General features: G+C 41.5%; 1 protein-coding gene across 1 annotated transcript in view; it reads left to right on the top strand.

The window, feature by feature from the left end:
* The window catches only part of LOC141059694 (uncharacterized), a 57,226-nt gene extending 31,685 nt beyond the window's left edge, over positions 1–25,541 (top strand). Inside the window, exons 5-9 of the mRNA XM_073555808.1 lie at positions 2,920–3,072; positions 16,463–16,606; positions 20,790–20,924; positions 23,145–23,249; positions 25,172–25,541. Coding sequence (XP_073411909.1) covers positions 2,920–3,072; positions 16,463–16,606; positions 20,790–20,924; positions 23,145–23,249; positions 25,172–25,315 — 681 coding nt within the window. The 3' untranslated portion in view covers positions 25,316–25,541. The remainder of the gene's footprint in view (positions 1–2,919; positions 3,073–16,462; positions 16,607–20,789; positions 20,925–23,144; positions 23,250–25,171) is intronic.
* Positions 25,542–27,379: the final 1,838 nt, after the last annotated feature.

The raw sequence follows: 27,379 nt of genomic DNA, 5'->3' as shown, positions 1-27,379 counted from the left end.
TGCAATCTCATCATCAAAATTCCCGGAGTCTGTATGCGGACCCACGGTAGGAGCATCACCAAACACCTGCTCCAATTTAGTTAACCAGGTTTTTTCCCGAGCCTGGAAATCCATCTGCCCAAGCGAGAAAGCTGTGAAAATACACAGTATGCAAATCATGAATACATAGCCAGGAATGTGGATATACAAAAATACCATAATTTAATTAGGGACACTCTCTGTCCAAATAGCATATCATCAAGAAAATATGAGAGTTTAAATTCCCTCCAAAGAAAGGAAAATATCAGAAAAATACTAATAATACATTTTGTCGTCTATACAAAAAGTTCACTTTATTAAATATAAAAACAGTTCATCAAATGACAAAACATACAATTACAAAAAATATTATACAAATGTAAGAGGCAGATAATGATGCAACCGTGGTTGTGACATGGAGACATATGTAAACAAGGGACCAGAAACTCCCATGTAAAAATCAATAATTATAATGCTAACAACAATAAGTGTCATCTATTAAATATTAATGTAAACATAAATAGAAAATTATTTTAAATTTTAATAGAGACACACTACCTTAAAAAGAGGGGAGGAAACATCCCAGTATAATCCATTAAGTAGTGTTAGCAAAAAAGATCATGTGTATAAACATCAAGAGTTCCCTTACCCATAATAAAGAAATGTCGCCACGTCACACAAAACACCCCGACGCGTGTTTCGCACCTCGCTTCCTCGGGGGGCGATATAATCCCTCCTGAAATTGTTCACCTTAAATAGGCCCTCATATATGAGCCGGATCCAATCGCTCTGTGTAAAACTACTACTATAAATCTTCTATAAAAATTGAAAATGAATGCAAGGAGATGAAATGTTGTACCATAAAAAGACTTTATTCAGATGCACATATTTTCTGCCCTTGATTTCACATTATTGTCTATGGGAATGCCCATGTTGGCTTATTTTTTACAGACCATTTGTGCAAAAAAGGGAAGATACTTGTTTGTTTTTTTCCAATTTGCAGATCCAGATAGCTTTTCTCAAGTGAATGGGTCTGTAGAAAATAAGACAAAAAATAACGGATAGCATTCAGATGTGATCTCTGTGTCATCCAAGTGCTGGTGGCTTTTTACTGTTCAATGGGTAGGAAAAGCTTGAATTTCTTTTTTCACATAATAAAAATGGACATCACAATGATGGTAAAAATGAAAACACAAACCAAAAAGGTCATGCACACACACTGATGAATAACTCCATTTTCAAATACACAAAAAATAAACCTCTGAATGAGGCTTAATAGTAATATACCATAATAACTAGTTCAAGGCTCTATTCACACAGGAAGCATGGTTTCCATTTATAACAAAAGCCATTATGCTGTCCTGTACCCATGACATTTGGGAAATAAATGGCAGCTGATGGACCTTCTTGATTTATTGGTGTCCTACAAACCTCTGGTGAAGGCTACTAAGACTATGTAAACCGAGCCTAAAGAATTCAGATCTTTACTGCTTTCACCTGTGTGATAATAAGAACCGTCACGGTCTTTGTAAATTTCATGTCTTGTAAGACATTACCAGATTTTTATTATTACCCATTGGGTATGTAACTGTGATACATTTTTACATGGGATGATGATTGGCCGAATGAGGGTTGTGAATGATTATCAGATTGGTCTTATTGTTGATCAGCTGTTAGTCACCATGTCAGCATTCCTTTGGAAAACAGGCCGTCATGGCATATTTTTGTTTGTAAGCTAAAGCTGGTTTTGTAGGACAGAAGGTGTTATCCGAGCATGCTGGGGTGCTAACTGCTATGGCTGCATGTCTTGCGGGTGTTATTTTTTTTTTTAAATAATTTTGTCCAGCATGCAATGTTATTTAACTTTGTAAAGCACTTTATTGGGAAATTTGTCTTCATTCCTATAAAAAATAAAATGCATATAGGTGGATTGCAAACCCCTGCTTTTCCCCAGACTATTTGTCTGCCTTCAGCTGCATTGATAATTGATATCATAGCGTACTCATTTGGAGTACAGAGGATGGCAGTGACCGGGTCAGCACCTGTGTGTTACTAACTCTGGAGATCAGCTGCTGCAGGTGATTGTTCTGGTAAGACGAACACTCAGAGTAGTACATTGGTGCTGACCCTGCCACTGCCATCATCTGTACTCAAAATGAGTACATTCTGATATCAATGCAGTTGAAGGTTGGCAAATAGTATGGGGAAAAGCTAGGAATTTGAATCCACTTACATGATTTTTTTTTTGCAGGAATGAAGACAATTTCCAAAATACAGTGATTTGTAAAGCTTCAAAACTTTCCATGGAGGACAAGATTATCAAAAAATCAAAATGAAAGCTGAGCAACTTTATAAAGGATTTGCAACAAGAAATATGAGAGCTTTACGTTTTCCATGTTTTTTGGTTAAGATTTTATATCAGAGGTATCCAAACATTTGGCATTTCTGGGCCACATTGAAACAAGAAGAGTTGCCTTGAGCCACCCAATAAGCTTATGTCACCAAAAGGCCTTCTTCCCTTGGAACTGTACTAATTATGCTGAACTGGTATTATCATTGCAGTTTCTTTCAGCGAGTAACCATCCCACCACACCTGATGCTGTTTAGGGTCTCGCAAGAATCCTATCTGGGGAAAGAGTTAGGGGTGATGGGGGCATGTTTGCCGTTTGTGGCCTCACCTGAAATGGTGGCTTTGCCTTTCTTTTGTCCTGCCTACATTCAGGAAGCTTACATTGTATGCAGCCTTTCTCCTGAATCTTGCCTTCTGCCTCTTTCAGGTTACTTCTCCACTTTCTCCTACTCCTATATTTATCGTACAGTAATAGAAAAGTATGTAGAAACCAAAGGCTTCCTTCATTGTGTATAAAGAATAATATCTAAGTGCGATTGTTGTTTTTCCAGAGAAATGGAAAGGAGCTGGGCACGGTGATCAAAAGTTCACAGCTCTTCCTCTACTACCAGTTGGGGAAGCATTTTTATGTCACCCATCAGCTGAACGAAGACTGGTACCACACACGAGACCGTATAACCAAAGAAACCATGCTGATGAAAAAGGTGAATGGAGGAAATGGCACAATGCGCTGCGCTCCTTACTCACAAATGTGATGCTTTGAGGAAGCTTTGGTGATAAGTGAAGTAAGCTACAAACTGTAAACTGGTAAAATTATCACTGCTAGTATTGAGAAACTCCCAAACATGGCATTCTACAAGGAGGACACAATAATTTTTTCTTTATGTCTGTGCCAGATTTAGTGCCACTCCTTGTTTAACCTATCTGTACACACTGGTAGATTTTCCATTTTCAACCATTTTTTTTCCAAATTTTACTAGCAGTCGACTATTAAAGTAGAAAGTAACATGATACAATGAAGATTTTCTTCAATTCTTAAAAATGGATCAAAAACTTTGGAATGCAACCAATATGCATAGATCACAAGCTGGAAACACCCGAGTGTGACACTACAATGTATAAACTTGGGGCTCAGTACAGTTTATACCTGTGTACTTCTATTGCACTGTAATTTCAATTTCTACAAAATAAGGCACTAAAGATCCGTCCAATAAAAAAAACCCCATCACAATAACGATAGAAGTCATACTATACCACGCTAGATTGTGTCCGTGGGGGGGTAGAGTTGGTTAAATAGTAATAGTAACAGTTATAGCAATTTGTTAGTGGCTTCCTCACATTGTCTTTGTGGCTTTTAAGTAGTTATGTCCCACGTAAACATGCACCTATAGGAAATGGCACTATTTCTGCTCAACACAGTAGAGATCCAGTGGTGTCACCTTTGATGGCTGTGATTCAGTTGTGCTCAAAAGTTTACATACCTTGGCAGAATTTTTGCTTTCTTGGCCTTTTTTCAGAGAATATGAATGATAACACCAATACTTTTTCTCCACTCATGGTTAGTGGTTGGGTGAATCAACCATGCTCATGGAAGCAGTGCAAGGTGAAGAACAAGTCAAAGAATTAATTGATGCACTTGCTGAGCATTGTCCTAGCTTCACTGCACTTGCTGCCTTATTTTCATTACACCCTACCCGCCCCAGCCAATATTCGTTTTGGCACTTTTATTTGCCCTCCCTCTCATGCAAGAGCCATAACTTTTTTTATATTGTCCTAAAAACATAACCATATGAGGTTTTTTTTTTAAAATGCAGAACAGATCTGTGATTTTTGGGGTACATGTAGATATCTAAAAAATTTTGGGGTACTTTGATGACTGTTATTGCTTCTTTTGCGCAGTATCAGTGGCCAAAAACAACAACTCTGACATTTTGATTTACAAGATTTACTGTTCAGGTTATAATATATAAATAAATATATATATATATATATATATATATATATATATATACATACATACATACATACATACATACATACATACATACATACATACACATATATATATATATATATATATATATATATATATATATATATATATAGATAGTTTGGACTTTGATATTGAACATGTTTATTTTTTTTTTCTTTTTCTCCTTATTTTTAATGTTGCAAAAGATGGGTGATTCTAATTTTTAGGTCTTTTTGTGTTATTTTTTAATATTTTCTTTTGTTGTTTTTTTTAGCCCCCCTAGGGAACTTGAACTTCCGACCTTCTGATCGGTTGTTGTATATTCTACGATACAACAATATTACAGTATTACAGATGGTCTCCCATTAAGCCCACAAAAGTAACAACATCACAGTAACTAGGGTGTTCATCAGGCTCCTGGGTGCCTATGCAACCAATTGACGACCCATGATGGTGACTTGGGGGGACTGAAAGACACCCATCATGGAGTGCCCATGCAACTACGCATCTTAAATGTCATAAATTTCCAGATGCATTTAAGGGGTTAATAGCTGCAATCGGAGCATGGCTGCAATCATTGCTGTTGCTGGTAGATGCCAGGTGTGTAATACAGGTGGCATCTGCTAGGTATAGTGCAAGCTCAGCTCTTGAGCCCGCGCCACACATTTATTTCAGGAGTCAGGGACAGGGAGTGGGTAAAGCCCCACACTTTATTTTCTCAGCAATGTGAAAATTCTTTTCATTTAAGAAGGTATGTTTGAGCTTGTCTATTACCAGCTCCCTCGATGCTGCAATCGTTTCAGTGAACCTAAAGATCCCGTTAAGAAATTATAAGATTCTGAGATTTTCCCCAAAGATGAATCCCCAAAACTTGCATTTGAATATGAGATTTTCGGCTGGGGACACGCGTTCGTTTCTTCCCTTATAAAAGTTTCACAGAAGTTCCAGTGCTTACCTCATAATTGGCATCATAAATTGTATGAAGGAGAAAATTCTGCAAGTGAAAGAGGAGAAGGAGAAACAATTCTGTTTGGCTTCCCTTATTTAAAATTATTGCTCATATTCATCTTTTTTACCCTCCTCCTCCATAACTACATCTCCCTACTGCATTTCCCTAATCATGATAAATTCATACTCATATCCTCTCCCATCTCAGACGCGATAGCTCAAAAAGGAAGTTTTCTTCCCCCTTGAACGTCTCAGCGGCCATTTGGCTGTTTGCCGTCATTATTTCTTTAAAATATTTACTCATGAATATTAAGCGCTGCTATTAACAAGGGAACCTGCTGACAGATTCTAGGATAATGGAGACCATCATTTCTAGATATTCTCAAGCCCAACGGGAGCGTGGCAGACTGAGGAGGAGGGAGCGTTTGTAATTAAAATTGGAGATTCTCAGATTAACTTGTGGTTATAGTTGTCCCTTTTTTAACGCTGACTCAGAATACAGATCACAGTGATGCACCAGGGTTTGTGAAACATGCTCTCTAGCCTCAATCAATTTGCTTTCCTTTGCTGATCAAATAATTCAGACGATTTTGTACTCCATTTTGTTGTAGCCTCTTATTTATGGCTCCATTCTGTGCTTTTAACCATTTTTCTGCTGTAAACTAAAAAGGCGGGCTAATTTACCTTGACATTTTGCTTTTGATGACATGAGACTAATGAAATGTATAGAATACAGTGATATAAGAATATGTGGTAATATCTTAAAAGGGTTGTCCAGGACTTTAACATTTATTACCTATTTTTAAGATAGGTCGTCAATGTCTGATCGGTTGAGGCACCCCCGCCAATCAGCTGTTCCCAGTGTCAGAGGCGTCCGGAACTGCTTGGGAATAATGGCCAATTTGAATAGGGGGTGGATATGTAGTGCAGTGCCCGGCAGAGGCCATTATACAGTCAACAGAGCTGTACAGCTCCATAATTGAGCAGCTCCAGTCGCTACCGACACCAGAAACATATGATTGGGAAGGGTGCCGGGTATCGCACCTCTGCCGATCAGACATTGATGATCTATCAGAAGGATTGGCCTTCAATGTTAACTTCCTAGGCAACTCCTTTAATGTAAAGTTCCTGTCTGGGACAACCAGAGAGAGACCACTTTAAGACACTAAGTTAATGTTAGGCGTTGGGTTCCTGTCACTGCACAGCAGGAATCCAGAGCCTTGCACTCGGCCATCTCCCATTCTCCTTCGGCCGCAGTGGAGCCTGCTCAGCAGACTCCTCGGTCCCGGTGCTCTGCCCAGACCAGCAGTGTGGGATCGGTTGCTGCTGCCACCTCTGGTGCAGGTACGTCAATGCAGCCTGGCCAGCAGAAAAAGACTCCAGAATCTAAGTCCTTCCGTCGCTCCACTGAGCATGCTCATGGGACGATCCCCCATTTGGGATCGAGAGTCACATGCTCAGGTCCTTCTCCAGTTCTGATTAGTCCATCAGGGGGATCTGGAAGGTTCCGGAAGGTCTCGGCTATAAAAGACTCGCATGGCCGCTCGGCCATGCGCTAGTATAGACTCTAGTTGCTATATGTGTGGATGATGACTGATGCATGTACCTGGTGAATGACTTATTAAGATTCCCCTCCCTTGAATATTACGCATGTGGTTAGGGTATCAGTATTAGAGACAGCGCCAGTCAGTGGCTAAGCTATAGGCCACAGTGCACATCAGTTCACAGCACTAGCGTCCGATGGTGCCTCCTACTACAGGGCACTATCGTGCCACGGCAGTCACAGTCACTCCGTGGCAGTCGATCTCAGTTAGCGACGTTCGCGGTTGCGTCACCGTACGCTCAGTAGGTATAGAAGGACGCCGGCCCGTGTCTTTGGCCCCGAGTCCTGTGACCCTATACTGAGCGTTCATCTCCCCGAGCTCTGTGAGCTTGAACAGGCTCGGTATTTGTGTTTAGCGGTTCGGCGGCTCTGTGAAGCAACAGAGTTCGCCCTGTGCACATCGGGTGACATTTAACCCGCTTGTGTTCCGCCATTATACCGCCATATTGTGCTTCCGCCATCATTAAGCAGCAGTGTACCACCTCTGCATGGTGGACCCCGAGCTGCGAACGCACCTACTATTATTTTAGAATTTGGTGCGTTCCGCCAGCCCTAACAGTTAAAGGGGCAACAGCAACTTCTGAACAGTACCCTGTTGGAGCTGATGAGAATCATATCCAGCACAAACATAAGCAACAGGGACAGCAGGAATGGCGGAATGTGAAGCTGAAGCTTGGGCTTAATTTGCCTTCCAACAAGACAATGATCTCAGGCAAAATGCAAAGTTCACCAAGGTTTGGTTTCCAATTCCTAGAAGATCTTGAAGTGGTTGTCACAGTTGCCTGATTTGAACCCCATAGAAAATCTTTGGCGGGATTTCAAGAAGGCAGTTTTAACATGTAAATCCAAGAATATTAGTGATCTGGGGGCCATTTCTCATGAGGAGTAAGCTAAGACTCCTCAGGAACATTGCGAGAAGCATCATGTTTGCAGCAGGTCATAACAGGCAAAGGTGTTCTACTATGTATTAAAGACACTTGTCATGAAGCAATTGAATAATGATTGCAGTAGTCATTAACCCTTTCACGCCAGAGCCTGTTTTTGCCTTCGTGACCGGTCCAGTTTTTTCAATTCTGACCAGTGTCACTTTATGAGGTCATAACTCTAGAACGCTTCAACAGTCCCGGTGATTCTGAGTTTGTTTTCTTGTGACATATTGTACTTTATGATAGTGGTAAAATTTCCTTGACTTGCGTTCATTTGTAAAACAAAAAATGGAAATTTGGTGACAATTTTGAAAATTTTGCAATTTTCAAACTTTTGATTTTTATGCCCTTAAATCAGAGAGTCATATCGCATAAAATAGTTAATAAATAACATTTTGCATATGTCTACTTTACATCAGCACAATTTTTGAAACATAATTTTTTTTTGTTAGAAGTTATAAGGGTTAAAAGTTGACCAGCGATTTCTAATTTTTCCAACCAAATTTACAAAACCATTTTTTTTAGGGACCACCTCACATTTGAAGTGAGTTTGGGGAGTCAATATGACATAAAATACCCAAAAGTGACACCATTCTAAAAACTGCACCCCTCAAGGTGCTCAAAACCACAATTAAGAAGTTATTTAACCCTTTACGTGCTTCACAGGAACTGAAGCAATGTGGAAGAAAAAATGAACATTTAACTTTTTTTCAAACATTTTACTTCAGAGCCAATTTTTTTTCTTTTCACAAGTGTAAAAAGAAAAAGTGAACCACAAAATTTTTTGAGTAATTTCTCCTGAATACGCCGATACCCCATATGTGGGGGTAAACCACTGTTTGGGTGCACGGCAGAGCTTGGAAGGGAAGGAGCGCCGTTTGACTTTTTCAATGCAGAATTGGCTGGAATTGAGATCGGACGCCATGTCGCGTTTGGAGAGCCCCTGATGTGCCTAAACAGTGGAAACCCTGCACAAGTGACACCATTTTGGAAACTAGACCTCCCATGGAACTTATCTAGATGTGTGGTGAGCACTTTGAACCCCCAAGTGCTTCACAGAAGTTTAGAACGTAGAGCCGTGAAAATAAAAAAAATCATATTTTTTCCATAAAAATGATCTTTTCGCCCCACAATTTTTATTTTCCCAAGGGTAACAGAAGAAATTAGACCCTCAAAGTTGTTGTGCAATTTGTCCTGAGTACACCGATACCCCATATGTGGGGGTAAACCACTGTTTGGGCGCACGGCAGAGCTCGGAAGGGAAGGAGCACCGTTTGACTTTTTCAACGCAGAATTGGCTGGAATTGAAATCAGATGCCATGTCACGTTTAGAGAGCACCTGATGTGTCCAAACAGTGGAAACCCTACAATTCTAATTCCAACTCTAACCCCAACACACCCCTAACTTTAGCCTAACAGTAAAACTAACAGTAACAGTAATCATAACATTAGCCTAACAGTAACCCTAACTTTAACCTAAGGCTATGTGCACACGTATGCAGAAAATTTCTCCTTCCCAGAAAACGCACGTTTTTTGCGCAAAGAAAGCGCATTTTTTATGCTTTTTTCCGCACGTCCCCAGTCTCATAGAAAATAGCAAAATTAATGAGCATGCTGCGTTTTTTACCGTGATGCGGTTTTTTCACGGAAAAAAACACATCAATATGCACAAAAAGTGCAGAATTCATTAAAATGAATGGGATGCTTCTTGTAAAAAACGCAAAAAAACACGCTTACTTGTGCACACAGCCTAAATCTAACCCTAACTATAACACTAACCCTAACAGCAACCCTAACTATAGCACTAACCCTAACCTGCCGTATCTGTTTTACTTTATGACAAGATTGCTGACTGGCACAGCTGTTGCCAGCAGCACTTGTCACACTGTTTCTCCTCTGATCTCTCACTGACAGGAGATCAGAAGAGAAACAGTGTTACTATAAGGCAGATCGCCTGGAAAAGTTCGTTGCTACAACAAACTTTCCCAGTGATCTCTCTCATTGTCTGATGTGACGCTGACATCATCAGGACCTGAACCAATCAGGTCTCGATGAGGTCAGGGGTCACAGGAAGCATTGTGCGCTGGGATCCCCTCGCTATAAGGTACGTGGGGTTCCCGATAAGATCAATACCTTTACATGGCCAGTTTATTCCTCCATTACTGAGAAATCAGCATTTGAGCTTATATGCAAATGAGGCCATAGATTTAAAGCCTCTGTCACTCCAGCTCTATGTAAAGATATTTCTGGATTTGTTTTTGAAAGAGGTACACCTATAAATTGTTTGGGGAGTGAGATTCTGCTGACAGATTCCTGTGAACACTGGGATTTCTGAGATGCTCACCTCCATGACATTCAAGATGGGGCTCTACAGAGCATAGCTTACAACAGGTTCCAGAGTCCCAATCTTGGGATCGCTGTGGTCAAAGAGGTTGGACCCCTATTAATCAGTAAGTTAACAGTAATTTACTTCCAAGTTCCAGAGGTTCGATCTTGGGAGGTACCAGTGGTTTGACCTCAGTGATTAGTAAGTTACACCTTATCCTATGGATAGGGCTAACGAACAAACCCTTAAATTGTTACATAGTTACATAGGTTGAGAAAAGACTAAGGTCCATCATGTTCAACCTTTCTCCACCAGTTATTCATTCCCTATCACTACATTATTTATAATACACAATGCCATTTGTTGTTGTGAGGAAATCATCCAGCCCTCTTTCAAAAGCTTTTATAGTGTCTTCCATTGCTACCGCTTTTGTTAGGGCATTCCACAGTCTGACTGCTCTAACTGTAATGAACCCTTTCTTATTTAGCTGCCGGAATTGACTTTCCTCCACCTGCCCCCTGGTCTATTGAGAAACTGGGTCTGAGCAGAAAAAGTAAATTAATGTGCATGCAAAATGTAATTGCATATGAACACATGACCTTTACACAGAGAAAACCAAAAGCAAAACACAAAACAAATATCCTGGAATAAAAAAGTAAAAAAATATTGCAAAAATTGCATGAAGGTAGTAATAATAGTAATAATAAGGGTATTTAGTTAACATAATTTTGATCAAAATAATGTAGAAGCCATCCCGCCACGTCACGGCAACCCTTGTGGGACAGTCCTAACTCTTGTATTTAAAACCTTTCCACTTGTCAAGTGACGTAAATGTGAACAAGGACAGAGGGACTGAACCACCAGTAATAGTATAGGCCAGACAGGATGGATTTTCCAACTCAGAAACAGGGCGGTCACACCCTTATATGCACAGAATGCACAATGAAACAAATGAGAAACTGGGTCTGAGCAGAAAAAGTAAATTAATGTGCATGCAAAATGTAATTGCATATGAACACATGACCTTTACACAGAGAAAACCAAAAGCAAAACACAAAACAAATATCCTGGAATAAAAAAGTAAAAAAATATTGCAAAAATTGCATGAAGGTAGTAATAATAGTAATAATAAGGGTATTTAGTTAACATAATTTTGATCAAAATAATGTAGAAGCCATCCCGCCACGTCACGGCAACCCTTGTGGGACAGTCCTAACTCTTGTATTTAAAACCTTTCCACTTGTCAAGTGACGTAAATGTGAACAAGGACAGAGGGACTGAACCACCAGTAATAGTATAGGCCAGACAGGATGGATTTTCCAACTCAGAAACAGGGCGGTCACACCCTTATATGCACAGAATGCACAATGAAACAAATGAGAAACTGGGTCTGAGCAGAAAAAGTAAATTAATGTGCATGCAAAATGTAATTGCATATGAACACATGACCTTTACACAGAGAAAACCAAAAGCAAAACACAAAACAAATATCCTGGAATAAAAAAGTAAAAAAATATTGCAAAAATTGCATGAAGGTAGTAATAATAGTAATAATAAGGGTATTTAGTTAACATAATTTTGATCAAAATAATGTAGAAGCCATCCCGCCACGTCACGGCAACCCTTGTGGGACAGTCCTAACTCTTGTATTTAAAACCTTTCCACTTGTCAAGTGACGTAAATGTGAACAAGGACAGAGGGACTGAACCACCAGTAATAGTATAGGCCAGACAGGATGGATTTTCCAACTCAGAAACAGGGCGGTCACACCCTTATATGCACAGAATGCACAATGAAACAAATGAGAAACTGGGTCTGAGCAGAAAAAGTAAATTAATGTGCATGCAAAATGTAATTGCATATGAACACATGACCTTTACACAGAGAAAACCAAAAGCAAAACACAAAACAAATATCCTGGAATAAAAAAGTAAAAAAATATTGCAAAAATTGCATGAAGGTAGTAATAATAGTAATAATAAGGGTATTTAGTTAACATAATTTTGATCAAAATAATGTAGAAGCCATCCCGCCACGTCACGGCAACCCTTGTGGGACAGTCCTAACTCTTGTATTTAAAACCTTTCCACTTGTCAAGTGACGTAAATGTGAACAAGGACAGAGGGACTGAACCACCAGTAATAGTATAGGCCAGACAGGATGGATTTTCCAACTCAGAAACAGGGCGGTCACACCCTTATATGCACAGAATGCACAATGAAACAAATGAGAAACTGGGTCTGAGCAGAAAAAGTAAATTAATGTGCATGCAAAATGTAATTGCATATGAACACATGACCTTTACACAGAGAAAACCAAAAGCAAAACACAAAACAAATATCCTGGAATAAAAAAGTAAAAAAATATTGCAAAAATTGCATGAAGGTAGTAATAATAGTAATAATAAGGGTATTTAGTTAACATAATTTTGATCAAAATAATGTAGAAGCCATCCCGCCACGTCACGGCAACCCTTGTGGGACAGTCCTAACTCTTGTATTTAAAACCTTTCCACTTGTCAAGTGACGTAAATGTGAACAAGGACAGAGGGACTGAACCACCAGTAATTACCCTCTGTCCTTGTTCACATTTACGTCACTTGACAAGTGGAAAGGTTTTAAATACAAGAGTTAGGACTGTCCCACAAGGGTTGCCGTGACGTGGCGGGATGGCTTCTACATTATTTTGATCAAAATTATGTTAACTAAATACCCTTATTATTACTATTATTACTACCTTCATGCAATTTTTGCAATATTTTTTTACTTTTTTATTCCAGGATATTTGTTTTGTGTTTTGCTTTTGGTTTTCTCTGTGTAAAGGTCATGTGTTCATATGCAATTACATTTTGCATGCACATTAATTTACTTTTTCTGCTTAGACCCAGTTTCTCATTTGTTTCATTGTGCATTCTGTGCATATAAGGGTGTGACCGCCCTGTTTCTGAGTTGGAAAATCCATCCTGTCTGGCCTATACTATTACTGGTGGTTCAGTCCCTCTGTCCTTGTTCACATTTACGTCACTTGACAAGTGGAAAGGTTTTAAATACAAGAGTTAGGACTGTCCCACAAGGGTTGCCGTGACGTGGCGGGATGGCTTCTACATTATTTTGATCAAAATTATGTTAACTAAATACCCTTATTATTACTATTATTACTACCTTCATGCAATTTTTGCAATATTTTTTTACTTTTTTATTCCAGGATATTTGTTTTGTGTTTTGCTTTTGGTTTTCTCTGTGTAAAGGTCATGTGTTCATATGCAATTACATTTTGCATGCACATTAATTTACTTTTTCTGCTCAGACCCAGTTTCTCATTTGTTTCATTGTGCATTCTGTGCATATAAGGGTGTGACCGCCCTGTTTCTGAGTTGGAAAATCCATCCTGTCTGGCCTATACTATTACTGGTGGTTCAGTCCCTCTGTCCTTGTTCACATTTACGTCACTTGACAAGTGGAAAGGTTTTAAATACAAGAGTTAGGACTGTCCCACAAGGGTTGCCGTGACGTGGCGGGATGGCTTCTACATTATTTTGATCAAAATTATGTTAACTAAATACCCTTATTATTACTATTATTACTACCTTCATGCAATTTTTGCAATATTTTTTTACTTTTTTATTCCAGGATATTTGTTTTGTGTTTTGCTTTTGGTTTTCTCTGTGTAAAGGTCATGTGTTCATATGCAATTACATTTTGCATGCACATTAATTTACTTTTTCTGCTCAGACCCAGTTTCTCATTTGTTTCATTGTGCATTCTGTGCATATAAGGGTGTGACCGCCCTGTTTCTGAGTTGGAAAATCCATCCTGTCTGGCCTATACTATTACTGGTGGTTCAGTCCCTCTGTCCTTGTTCACATTTACGTCACTTGACAAGTGGAAAGGTTTTAAATACAAGAGTTAGGACTGTCCCACAAGGGTTGCCGTGACGTGGCGGGATGGCTTCTACATTATTTTGATCAAAATTATGTTAACTAAATACCCTTATTATTACTATTATTACTACCTTCATGCAATTTTTGCAATATTTTTTTACTTTTTTATTCCAGGATATTTGTTTTGTGTTTTGCTTTTGGTTTTCTCTGTGTAAAGGTCATGTGTTCATATGCAATTACATTTTGCATGCACATTAATTTACTTTTTCTGCTCAGACCCAGTTTCTCATTTGTTTCATTGTGCATTCTGTGCATATAAGGGTGTGACCGCCCTGTTTCTGAGTTGGAAAATCCATCCTGTCTGGCCTATACTATTACTGGTGGTTCAGTCCCTCTGTCCTTGTTCACATTTACGTCACTTGACAAGTGGAAAGGTTTTAAATACAAGAGTTAGGACTGTCCCACAAGGGTTGCCGTGACGTGGCGGGATGGCTTCTACATTATTTTGATCAAAATTATGTTAACTAAATACCCTTATTATTACTATTATTACTACCTTCATGCAATTTTTGCAATATTTTTTTACTTTTTTATTCCAGGATATTTGTTTTGTGTTTTGCTTTTGGTTTCCCCTGGTCTATTGTAAAGTCTTTGGAAGTAAAAATTCATGTGCCCGTCCCTTTTATTGATCACACATGTATTTATACATATAAATCAGATCTCCTCTGAGATGCTTTTTTCTAAGCTAAACAAACCCAACTTTTCCAAACTCTCATCATTTGTGAGGCCTTCCTTCCAATGTAATAATCTAGTTGCTCGCCTTTGAATTAACTCTAGCTTTTGAATATCTTTAAAAGTATGTTTGGATCACATGATTTTCTTTCTTTTTTTACATTCTAAAATGTATTTGCTTTTGCAACTACTGCTTGACCCTGAGTACTGGTGCTTAGCTTATTTTAACCAGAATACCCAAGTCCTCCTTCTGTTGAGTAGTCCCAAGTATGGTCCTATTTCATGTATATGCAGCTTTAGGATTACTCTGTCCTGGGGCATTACTCTACATTTATCTACATGAAACTTAATTTACCAAGTGTTTGCCCATTTAGACATCTTATCCAGATCATTTTGTGATATTGTACTGTCAAGCTCAGTTTTTATTATCCTAAATAGTTTGGTGTCATCAGGAAAGACTGACGCTTCACTCTCAATCCCATCCACAAGGTCATTAATAAAGTGATTAAAATGAATCTAGCACAGATCCCTGCGGTCCCCACTGCTGACTATATCCCAGTTAGAGAACGTACCATTTACAACTTTTTTCTGTCCATTAACCAGTTCTTTGCCCATCTGCATAGTTTCCCACACTCCTTGCATCTGTAGCTTCAGTATAATTCCGTATAAATCACATCAGCCGCATTACCAACATCCAGAATTGTACTTAGGGTATGTGCACACGCTGCGGATTCCGCTGCGGACCCGCAGCAGTTTTAGCTGCTGTGTACAGTACCATTCAAATGAATGGTAAAAAAAAACGCTGTGCTGACGTTGCGGAAAAATCCGCGCGGATTTGCTGCGGTTTTGAAACCGCAGAAAGAAGTGACATGTCAATTCTTTCTGTGGAATCCGCAGCGGGTTCCTATCTCCACCATTGTGGAGCTGGTGAATCCGCAGGACCAAACCGCAGTCAAAACCGCAGATAATCCGCAGGTCTTTTGACCTGCGGTTTATCTGCGGTTTTTGCAAAATCCGTGTGGATTAATCCGCAGCGGATTCCGCAGCGTCTGCACACATCCTTACCTCCTCATCCTCATAGAAGCGCAACTTGTCTTTCATGAATCCATGCTGATTGTCAGTTATTATATTATTCTTTGCAATATTTCTATGCAGGTCATCTCTTATAATGCCCTGAAAAACTGCGCACAACTGGTATTAGTCTTACCGGACAATAGTTGCCTGGATCCACCTTCTTACCTTTGTTAAATATCGGTACCACATCAGCCATCCTCCAATCCTGTGGCACTAACCATATTACAATAGAGTCTAAGTAAATGAGATACAGAAGTCTGTCAATTACTGAGCTCAATTCCCTCAATATCCATGAATGAATGCCATCAGGGCTGGTGGATTTATCAATATTTAATTTGCTCAGACGCAGCCATACTTCTACATGTGTTAATTAAAGTGCTTGTTTAAGCTCTCAGCCTTTTCTTTGTACTCTATAAATATATTGTTATTATCCTCTTTTAAGGGGCCGATGTCAAATTAATTTTGTTTGGTTATGTATATGCAATCTGTATGTAACACATACGTTCTTACCTGTATTATATATGTTACCTGAAATCATGCCAATAATGTTTAATATGAAATCTTGAAGATGTAGCGTTATTGGTACTGGGATTAAACCACACCCAATTAACATATTTTATTTCTCTCTCTTAGGTCCCACTCACATCTAACTGGTTAAAAACATTACACAACTTCTTGTGCCTTCCCAGTGATCACAGTCTGCTAATCCCATATGCTGTAATCACTGATCGAAATGGATCTGTCCTCTTTTTGATGGAAGACAGAGATGTTCTTGGTACATAAAGTAACTTTTCTGTATTTAATATAAGTAATTTAGACCCAAATAGGTTGTCAGTTGTCATCTTGCTGTATCTACTAGGAGTGGCATAACTACAAAGTTATGGGCCCCGGTGTGAACTTTCAAATGGGCCCCCCCATGCCAAAATACACGCACATCTCTGCTCCATACACCTCGTACACACGCGGCTCCTCTCCGTCCACCTCATACACATGCGGCTCCTCTCCATACACCTCGTACACACCCGTCTCCACTCCATACACTTTGTAAACACGGCTCCTCTCCGTACACCTTGTACACACGCAGCTCCGCTTCGTACACACACGACTCCGCTTATCTCCTACACACACGGCTGCGCTCCATAACACTTTGTACACACACAGCTCTCCTCCATACACCTTGTACACACATGGCTCTGCTACATCCACCCTGTATACCCCTCCTGACCCCACACATAAACTTACCCTCATCCAGCACCATGACAATCAGCACAGCAGAGTCCTGCATACATGGAGGCTCCTGATCATGTGACCCCTGACTCCTCCCCTCCTGTGACCTCATCACAGGTCCTGTGTGCACAGAACAGCCATCGCGTCAGACCAATTGCAGCCTGGCAGCCAATCAAAGCACGGAGCTGCACAGCCAATGAGTGGCTGCAGAGGCTGCCACTCCCCTGACACACCCACTACACAGCTCACCTTCAAAGTGCAGACTCGCGATCGGGCCCCTAAGCACTTTGGGCCCCATCACAACTGCGACCGCTGCAACCGAGGTAGTTACGCCCCTGTCTACTAGTCTATGCAACCTATACTAGCCACCTACATGGTGTATTTAACATCTATTTTATAATATTTCAATCTTATTTGTCCATATAGAACCAAGCAGACTGGGCATGTAAAAGTATTGCTGGACTTGTGTTTGAAAGAGTTACATGTGCATATGTAAGTTGCACAGGTCAGTAGTCATGGGTGAGGGGCTGCTGTTCTCCCACACCCTGGCACCCCACAAGCAAATAATGTCCCGTCTGCCATGTGCTCTGTGTGAATAGCAATCACTTTTTATCTAGACCATTCTGTCAGTTTTGTGATTCCGGATCAGGATGTGGCTACACAGTCAACAGGAGACAGGTTTTCCTTTTTAAACAGTTCAACTTTACACAGCAGATCAAGTTCAGTCTTAGACACGGACACAGCATAATATGTTACGGTGGTCATCGTTTCCTCAGCCTGCGCTATCCCTCGCTTTGCTGGCACTTTTTGACCCTGAGATGTTACACCCAGCTCCACAGCTTCCCAGAATTCCAGTCGGATTTTCATCTGTGAATCCCCTAAGGCACGCTCCTTCACACCTTTCTCAGGCAGTAGGTCTCTCGCTTTGTGGGATGAACCACTGAAATTCATTGAGGCTGTCCTCATGCGCAGTGGCATACCGGGCCTGGACAGGTGAGGGGGCCCATGACAGCCGCTGCGGTTTGGCAGCTGTGCTGTGCTGACACAGTACTATCTCCTTTAATTAAATGTAAGCGACGGCCGCCGGCCACTGTATACCCCCTTGAAGCTCCCCTTTCCTTGTTTCCTGGTCAGCAGTAGGCTGAAGTGTCTGGCAGGATTTGCATAAGAACGCCACGCCTCCTGGCAGCCAGAGAGCAGCACAAGTGCATAGCAGGAAGCAGAAAGCAGAAAACATTCATGAGCCTCTCTCACTCAGGGAGAGGGTGGACACACACACAAGACGGTGAGCCCGGCTGGGGGTAGATTTTTTTTTTTGTTAAATGTGTCCGCTCACTGTGCTGGCAGCCTGGCACTTTGCACCTTAGGGAGGGGGGCCCGGCTGCGTGCACTGTGGAGGGTGGAGGGGGCCTTGCATGCCCTGCAGGTGTGTGTGTGGATTCCTCTGTGCTTCTGTGGCTGGGCCTCTCCTGACGTCATCTGTGCTGCTGTGGCTGGCTCCCCTGACATCCTCTGTGCTGCTGTGGTTGTCTCTCCTGAGATCCTGTATGCTGCTGTGGTTGTCTCTCCTGAGATCCTCAGTGCTTTTATCTCTGGATTTCCTGACATCCTCTGTGCTGCTGTGGCTGGCTCCCCTGACATCCTCTGTGCTGCTGTGGCTGTCTCTCCTGACATCCTCTGTGCAGCTGTGGCTGGCTCCCCTGACATCCTCTGTGCTGCTGTGGCTGTCTCTCCTGACATCCTCTGTGCTGCTGTGGCTGGCTCTCCTGAGATCCTCTGTGCTTTTTTCTCTGGATTTCCTGACATCCTCTGTGCTGCTGTGGCTGTCTCTCCTGACATCCTCTGTGCTTTTGTTGCTGACTCTCCTGACATCTTTTGTTCTGCTGTAGCTAGCTCTCCTGACATCCTCAGTGCTGCTGTGGCTGTCTCTCCTGACATCCTCTGTGCTTTTGTTGCTGACTCTCCTGACATCTTTTGTTCTGCTGTAGCTAGCTCTCCTGAGATCCTCTGTGCTGCTGTGGTTGTCTCTCCTGAGATCCTCTGTGCTGCTGTGGTTGTCTCTCCTGACATCCTCTGTGCTGCTGTAGCTAGCTCTCCTGACATCCTCTGTGCTGCTGTGGCTGGCTCTCCTGACATCCTCTGTGCTTTTGTTGCTGACTCTCCTGACATCTTTTGCTCTGCTGTAGCTAGCTCTCCTGACATCCTCTGTGCTGCTGTGGTTGTCTCTCCTGAGATCCTCTGTGCTGCTGTGGTTGTCTCTCCTGAGATCCTCTGTGCTGCTGTGGTTGTCTCTCCTGACATCCTCTGTGCTGCTGTAGCTAGCTCTCCTGACATCCTCTGTGCTGCTGTGGCTGGCTCTCCTGACATCCTCTGTGCTCCTGTGGATAGCTCTCCTGATATCCTGTATGCTTCTGCTGTGGCTGGATGTTTGACCTATAACATGCATGCCTGGAGTTAAGAGCACCTGTTGATTTTTTTTCTTTTTTCTTTTTTTTTTGGGGGGGGGGGCCATTGAGACTTTTGCTATGGGGCCCCATGATTTCTATGTACGCCCCCGCTCATGCGGCTCCCTTTCCTTTGATATCCACATGGTTTTCAGCTCTCTGGCCCCGAACTACTGCTGCTATAACTTTTATCTACTTTAGTCAGGAAACACTTCCCTTTTTATTACCCATGCCCCTCCCTAACTGGGGCTGTTCCTATCTGTATTAATTATTACCTTGTAATACCTAACTACTTCCTGATTCTACTGTGCCCTCCACTGCACTTCCCAATCCTTACTATACCTTTCAGTCTATTTCCTAACTTCTTACCCTAATACTTTCCCCATTCTTAGTACATTAGCACACTATTATAGAAATACATTTGTCATCCTTAACAAAGTACACAAGTCATCCACAATAAAATAACTATACAACCGCACATGCTATGTTATTTACATTATTACTTCTAAGCCCTACACATTAGTGCTTGTTATATTCTATGCACTCGAAATACAAAAAAAGTGAACTCTATTTAGAAGTGAGGAAAGAAGAGCACGCTTGTTTCGGGCATACTCTTACACATACAGTATAAGTAGTTTAGATCCTGACAGATTCTCTTTAAGGTCATGTTCACATGACAGTATTTTAGTCAACATTTTTGTACGGCAAAATCCGAAGTGGGTCAAAAATGTAGACGTGGTGCTCATATTTCTATTATGCTTTTATTCTGATTGTTCTACTCCTGATTTACGAATACTGATGTAAAATACTGACCAAATACTGATGTGTGAACGTGACCTAGCTGTAAACATCTTGTGTAGGTTATGTAGCTCCAATTTTGCAACTCATCATTCTAGTGCTCTAAAGTTTTTATTTTGTCTTTTACTTTGTGTTATTATGATCTTTTATCAGGAAAAATATACTTTATAAATAGGTATATTTAAATGTATATATATTGATGTCAGGATGAATTAGTAAATGACTGACAGCCATCTCTGTATACACTCTTATACAAAAAAGGCTGTCAGTCACAGATCAGACCGCCCACTGGACTTGAAATCCCAGAAAGAGCAGAGGATTAAATGATTTAAATACAAGTTATACGGAATCTTTACTTACAGAACTCTATATTAAACTACTCAGCTCTATAACATCGTGTTTGCAGATTGGGCTGCACTTTTATGCAGACCGGTCCCCTTTAAAATGCTTTCACGATAAATAAAAGGGAAAATCTTCATCTCTTTGCAAGTGTTGGGACACCACCATCGGGATTCACGTTTAACACAATGGAGAACCTATCCAGAGCTTTGTGCTTCATGAGATATTGCAGGATTCAAGGAGTGTTACCCAGGAAAATACCACCCTCCGTATTATACACACCACAGGTCGGTAGGGGCACGATCACATTATGTGTCCAGAGGTCACATGTTCATTCCCAATGATTTTTTGAAGGGAACCTGTCACCCCCCCAGGCGGTTTTAAGTAAAAGAGCCACCTTGTGCAGCACTAATGCTGCATTCTGTCAAGGTGGCTCTTTTACTTGGCGTCCCTTCCACCGCAGAAATAATCGCTTTTAAAATTGTTCAAAAATACCTGAATTTTGACAGGGGCGCAGGTCTTTCCCCCTCTGACAGACGCCTCGCATCCATCAGTCATTTCGTATTTGGCGCCGCCTCCTCAGTGTTCTTTTGAAATGCTGGCGCCTGCGCTGTACTTTAGTTTAGTGGGCATGCGCAGAGAACTACCACGCAGAGAACTACTGCGCATGTCCAAGATTTCCAGCCCCGCAGTGTGAATAAATCATAAGCGACTGCGGGGCGGGATCTGTGGCCGCGTGATATGAAGGCCAGGATGTGATCTGAGAGCACGGGCACGTCGGGCAGCGCTAACTGCGCATACCCACGAAACTAAAGTACAGCGCAGGCGCCAGCATTTCAAAAGAACACTGAGGAGGCGGCGCCAAATACGAAATGAATGATGGATGCGAGGCGCAGAGGAGGAAAGACCTGCCCCCCTGTCAAAATTCAGGTATTTTTGAACAATTTTAAAAACGATTATTTCTGCGGTGGCACAGACGCTATGTAAAAGAGCCACCTTGACAGAATGCAGCATTGGTGCTGCACAAGGTGGCTCTTTTACTTAAAAACGCCTGGGGGGGGGGGGTGACAGGTTCCCTTTAAATATAAGATGGAGGAAAACTGATGGCACAAGTGACCCCACTGTTTTTAGGCAGGATTTCCATTTCATCACTACATCAGGATAATTTTTCTCATGCCAAAACTTCTTCAATTGTCATCTGTTTTTTTTTAAATAGTTTCTACTACAAAATCATGGGGCTGAATTAAAAACACGCAAAACATACTGCAATTTTGGATCCACTCCTTGAAGGATCCAGAGCAAGAACTGATTCCGGGCCATAGAATGCTATGAGATCAGTTCCCACATCAGTTTAACTCCAGCATTTTTGTTGCTCTTATGGAAAAAAAATGGTTGCCAGTAAAAATGGAAATGGGGCCCTACTGATTAAAGGGGTTGGCCAGGCTATTTTATGGGACTGCAGAGTGCTGAATCCTGACAGCGTGCAGAGTGCGACTCCACGGTATTCCTAATGCGAGTGCGATTAGCACACTTGTGGTCAGAAGCCACAAGATTAGTTTGGCTTCTGTCAAAAGCACTGAATTCATAGAAACCGAATGTGATTAATTGTCGCATTAGTTGGCGCATCCCCGCTCACGGGGATCATGATAGTGTGCAGATGGAACACTGTCACGATTCAGCAGTTGCAGTCACATAAAGTAACTGCAGACTTTTGTCCAAAGTCTGGATAACTCCTTTAAGACTGGATGTCATTACAAAATTTGTCATGTTCTTTCAAGTGGGACCATAGGGCCAGTATTTTGCTGAATTACATTTTTTTAAAGCACTACTGCAGCGTTTTTTTTTAATTGCGCCGTGATGTGGTGCTTTAAAAGTAGTTCACTTGCCCTTTGTCTCAAACTCACCTGCCTCCCTCTTTATCCTTTCCAGAGTCGCTCTTGTCAGTCTCTGGCAAAAAGTGACCTGCCAGCGCGCTCTAGTGTTTCATTGAGTGACGCGGAGGTCACTTTTCAATACAAGTCTATGACAGCCTTGTTCTTTCTCTCTTAGACTTTTATTAAGCTCAGGTGACGTAACTTTTGATTTCCAGCCAGTGAGAAGTTACGGGCACAAGATGGCGTCGCGGGATCGGATCACCGTCGGTAAAGGTGAAGTCATCAGAAGGTGAGTATAAGAACAGGGGCTGGGGGCTTGCATTTAAAGCATCACTCCAAGGCTGAAAAAAAGGAGTTTTGCTTTAAATTCAGGTGCCTGATTCAACCACCTGGTGTGTGAACATATCCCAGAGGAATGAAAAGGGATAAGAGGGTCCAATGAATAATATGGACCCCTGTCTTGGTGCCAACTGAATCAATATGGCAGCTGCGAATCTGGACTTGTGAAGAGAGGGTTTTTATAAACTCATCAAAATAAGTGATGGGACCTACCTGATCTAACCCTTATGTGAGACTTCTCTTATTGTGGTATTTGTGACGTGTGAACATATGGAAATATCATTTTATTTATAGGGAATTTGCTTTGATCCCAGCAGCCTTTCTAATAATGAGGATGTCTGTGAATTCAACAAGTGTCTGAAAAAGTGCCTTTTAGTTTTCCTGTTTGATGGACAGCAGGTATGTGTCACAATGATTGCCCAGTCAAGCCAATCATTTACAAATGTTTTAAAAAAAAAAAAAAAAAAACAACCAATTAATCGGGGTCCAAACATTATTTTTTTATTTTTTTGAAAAATTATCTAAAAATCACAAACAATCAACATTTTTTTTACGGATGTCTTAGGCCGGTTTCACATTAGCGCTTTTTAAGCGCACGCACGGCCGGGGGTAGCTCCGCCCCCGAGCCGGCTCTCTGCCCGGCGTGCCCGCCCCTTGCTTATAGCGCCGCCTCCTAGCGGACAGCGGCGCCTGCGATCGGCGCACCCTATCTTTAGCATAGGGTGCGCAGATCGTGCGCAGGCCGTGCGCTAGTTGCGCTTTGACCTGCGCTGCGCACTTCTGACGGTGCGCCGTGCGCGCCAAAATCCGAAAAGTCCGATTTTGGCGCGCACGGCGCACCGTCAGAAGTGCGCAGCGCAGGTCAAAGCGCAACTAGCGCACGGCCTGCGCACGATCTGCGCACCCTATGCTAAAGATAGGGTGCGCCGATCGCAGGCGCCGCTGTCCGCTAGGAGGCGGCGCTATAAGCAAGGGGCGGGCACGCCGGGCAGAGAGCCGGCTCGGGGGCGGAGCTACCCCCGGCCGTGCGTGCGCTTAAAAAGCGCTAATGTGAAACCGGCCTTAAACATAATAAATCAAAAAAATCAAGCAGTAAGTGATATAATGTTTATTGCTAAGATGCCACTGTATACTGAACGTATTATCATCCTACACTGTGATAAATATAATCGTATTATTCTGTTCAAATTTAATAAAAATATATCACTGACATATCAAACTTTGGAAAAAAAAAGTCCCGTCATTTCATAGAAGGTCCAGGATTTTGCAAATGGCTGCAAAATTTTAGTATTGAAATAAATGATAAGAAGCACCAAAGTGGCCATTATTTTATGCCTACATATTTAATAGCTTATGATATAATAGATTGTGTGATGCAACAGATTAATTTCCTATATTACTATAACATTCAGCCATTCATGGAGTCATCCAGGAATAACACATTGATAACTTATCCATGGGTTGGGTCAGATCAGTGGGTGTCTGACACCAGGCACCCTCATCGATCAGTTGATATCTACTTTGGAAGTGGCTGGATGTAAGCAAAGTACAGAGCTGAACACTACAAATACTGTTTGGACGCCATTGCGGAGGACTGCAACTTATGTCCTGTCAACTTGATTGAATGGATAGGTCTTCAGTGTTAGACCCCAATAATCCCTTTAAATCTTCTAATGTTCTTCTATCATCTTCTAGTAACCAGGGGTCCTATTTGATTAATTTGTGTTTCCAGATCCAAATTTACCAATAATCATAGCAGACCTGTGCCTACAGCCAACCCTTGAGGAAGGGGAGCCACTTAAAGGGGTCATTTTAAGAATGTTGGTCCCCAAAAGCTGTTAAAATATCAATCAGAGCACATACTTGCCCTCCCCGAGCCCGCGTCGGCTCTCGACCACTGTATTCTCTGTATTTTGACTGCACTGATGACGTTGCATCGACAGCACATGTCTATGGTGCAGTCAATCACTGAGCTCAGTCACCTACCATCTACATCGGCAGAGGGAAGGAGCAGAGGATGTACAAGGGGGGTGGGACATGGGTAAGGATGTAGGACAATGGGAAGGATGTAGATGATGCTCAATGTTATGAGAGGTGCATCATTTTAAAGCCGCACTTGACTTTAAGTTTGGCTTAGCAGATGGGTAGAGTGTAAGGGGCCTGGTGATCTATACCTGTAGGCTCCCAAGATGTGAATATGAGAGTTGTCCTCTCAGTCGTTTCTGATTTCTGACCATATATCGCTATTACTTTGTATTGGCTCTCCAAGCAAAGGTTAAAAATAATGAAATGGCTGATATTATATATTGAACCTTTTCTAGGAGGAGTTGGATGGGACGGTGGACCTTCTACTTGACAGAGCTGAGCTACTTCTTGAGGAAGACTGGTCACCACAGATATGTGTAGCCAGACTGTTATCTGCATCTCTGCTTGGACCCTTTCCATTTTGCCTTCCTTTTTGCTAACAAAGAAGTTAGGCAGATCAGTCTGAAGATGTGAGTAAGAATAGCTCCTAGGCATTACTTACTCATAAAGTGGTAAACATGCATCTGCAGTCAGTTTGTGCACTGATTACCTTGACTTCAGCATATTTAGTATGTCCTCTGCCTAATCAATGTGCGCTAATTATTTACTTTGCTCATTTGATTTCAATTAAATCTGCGTTCATTATTAAATAGAACTAAGACCCGATGAGACTGGTGTACTTATTTTGACAAGACATGTAAGAATAATTGTGTAATCTTTTTTGACTGTTTCCCTGCTTACTATTAACCCCTTTCCAACATGTGACATATGTAAACCACACGTCAGATGCGGGTGTATATGATTAATGCAGAGGAGTTTCAAGCTGTGCTATACAGCCAGTACCTAATGTTTATTCGCTTAAATGTCTATCTCTAGCTCTTTAAATGACATTTAAGTGGCGGGATTGCGTGAAAAGACAGTTTCGGCACCCAAGCCCAGCACCCACCCTTGAGGGGCGATTGGGGTACCAATTTTTTGTGAAGGTCCCCGAGTGCTGCCATCTTTGTACTTTCATTGAGATCAAAATTTCGACAACATACTGCAATTCTGTAAAGGCAAGAAAAAGAAACATACTACACACCAGGGATCACCAAATGATACAAAAAAATCAGAAATTCTTTATTCAATTAACCATAGAAAAACACACACCAACAATAGATTAAAAACAATTAAACAACAAGGGCAAAAAGCCCACATGAGATGTTATAATCCCCCTGAACCCGAACCGGTCAGACACATAATAAATCTGTTTATAACCACATATATACTAACATGATCAAAGAGACCAAGAAGGGATGTTATAAATGAGCAGACAAATATTGAAAAATAGCAAACATACAATAAATACGTAAGTGGATCCCCCAAAGGCCTAAAGGAGAGGTAGACCTCCAATAAGAAATCTTTGCACAGGGATATAATGAGCTGAAAATAGTAGCTCATGAGATAAAACTCCAAATCTGGTAGGTAATATCTAATATAACAACTGGCCACTAGATGGCCACTGTAGATCCCACATAAAAATAAAGCTAGGGTAACCTATGAAAGAAGTAAAGTTCCATCCAACAAAGTATAGAAGGAATCTACACATAGATGTCCAAATGACCCATATCAGGGATGTTGAAACATCAGATTAGACCTGTGCAGATAAAAAAGGAGTGTGGTGGCCCAAACATGATAAATTAAGCATGACCAGAGTGTAACCAAAGCGGAGGGTAAGGGGGGGGCATGAGCCCAACGCGTGTCGCCACCTCAGTGGCTTCATCAGAGGCAGGGGTGGTGATTCAACTGGACAATTGAGTATTCATTACAAAAATAATTAACAAACTCACAGCAGCTGCATGGTGCTCTCGCGTGGAGACTTCCTTGTGAATGCAAGTAATGGCAAATGGCGCCGGAAGAGAGCAGGATGTGAGGAAAGGGTATACCAAAATGGCCAATTGATCGCAAAAGTGCATGCGCCTGATTGTCATGAAGCCCGTTGTAAAAGTAGCTGATGGTCACATGGAATGTAAAAAAGATGATTAATAAGGGGCGTGTAACAAAGCGCGCATGTCCCATTTCAGTCACAAATTAGCCTATCAGGTTGTGGCCGCTATAACAGACTGTACCCTGAGCCCATACTGCGCAAGCGCTACAGTCCAGAGCATCAGCACAGCCTGCCATGTCCACAATAATATGGGACCTAGCAGGAAGATAATACCATAAGTGTGCAGGTTTTAAAAAGGGAAATAAACATGCCGCATATTGAGGGTAACTAGTTGCATGCTGTATATAGATGACAAAAATCGGGCCCTCAGTTGGCCCGCTATATTAACCATAACTTGCCATATAAAAAATGCAGTGCTGGTATGCCAGATAATATAGACAAGAGTAAAGCGCCGCTATTTTATTATTACAACCAGTTGTTACCACTATATAAGGAGAGATTATTAGTTATATACTACATGCGCGCAATGTCAAAGGTCCGCAATACATATTCCCTTATCCACTGCAGTGGAGATAAG

The sequence above is a fragment of the Dendrobates tinctorius genome, unplaced genomic scaffold (genome assembly GCF_039654945.1).
Source record: "Dendrobates tinctorius isolate UK_male_01 unplaced genomic scaffold, ASM3965494v1 ptg000230l, whole genome shotgun sequence".
In the NCBI taxonomy this organism is placed as follows: domain Eukaryota; kingdom Metazoa; phylum Chordata; class Amphibia; order Anura; family Dendrobatidae; genus Dendrobates; species Dendrobates tinctorius.
This window is presented reverse-complemented; position numbering and strand designations above follow the sequence as displayed.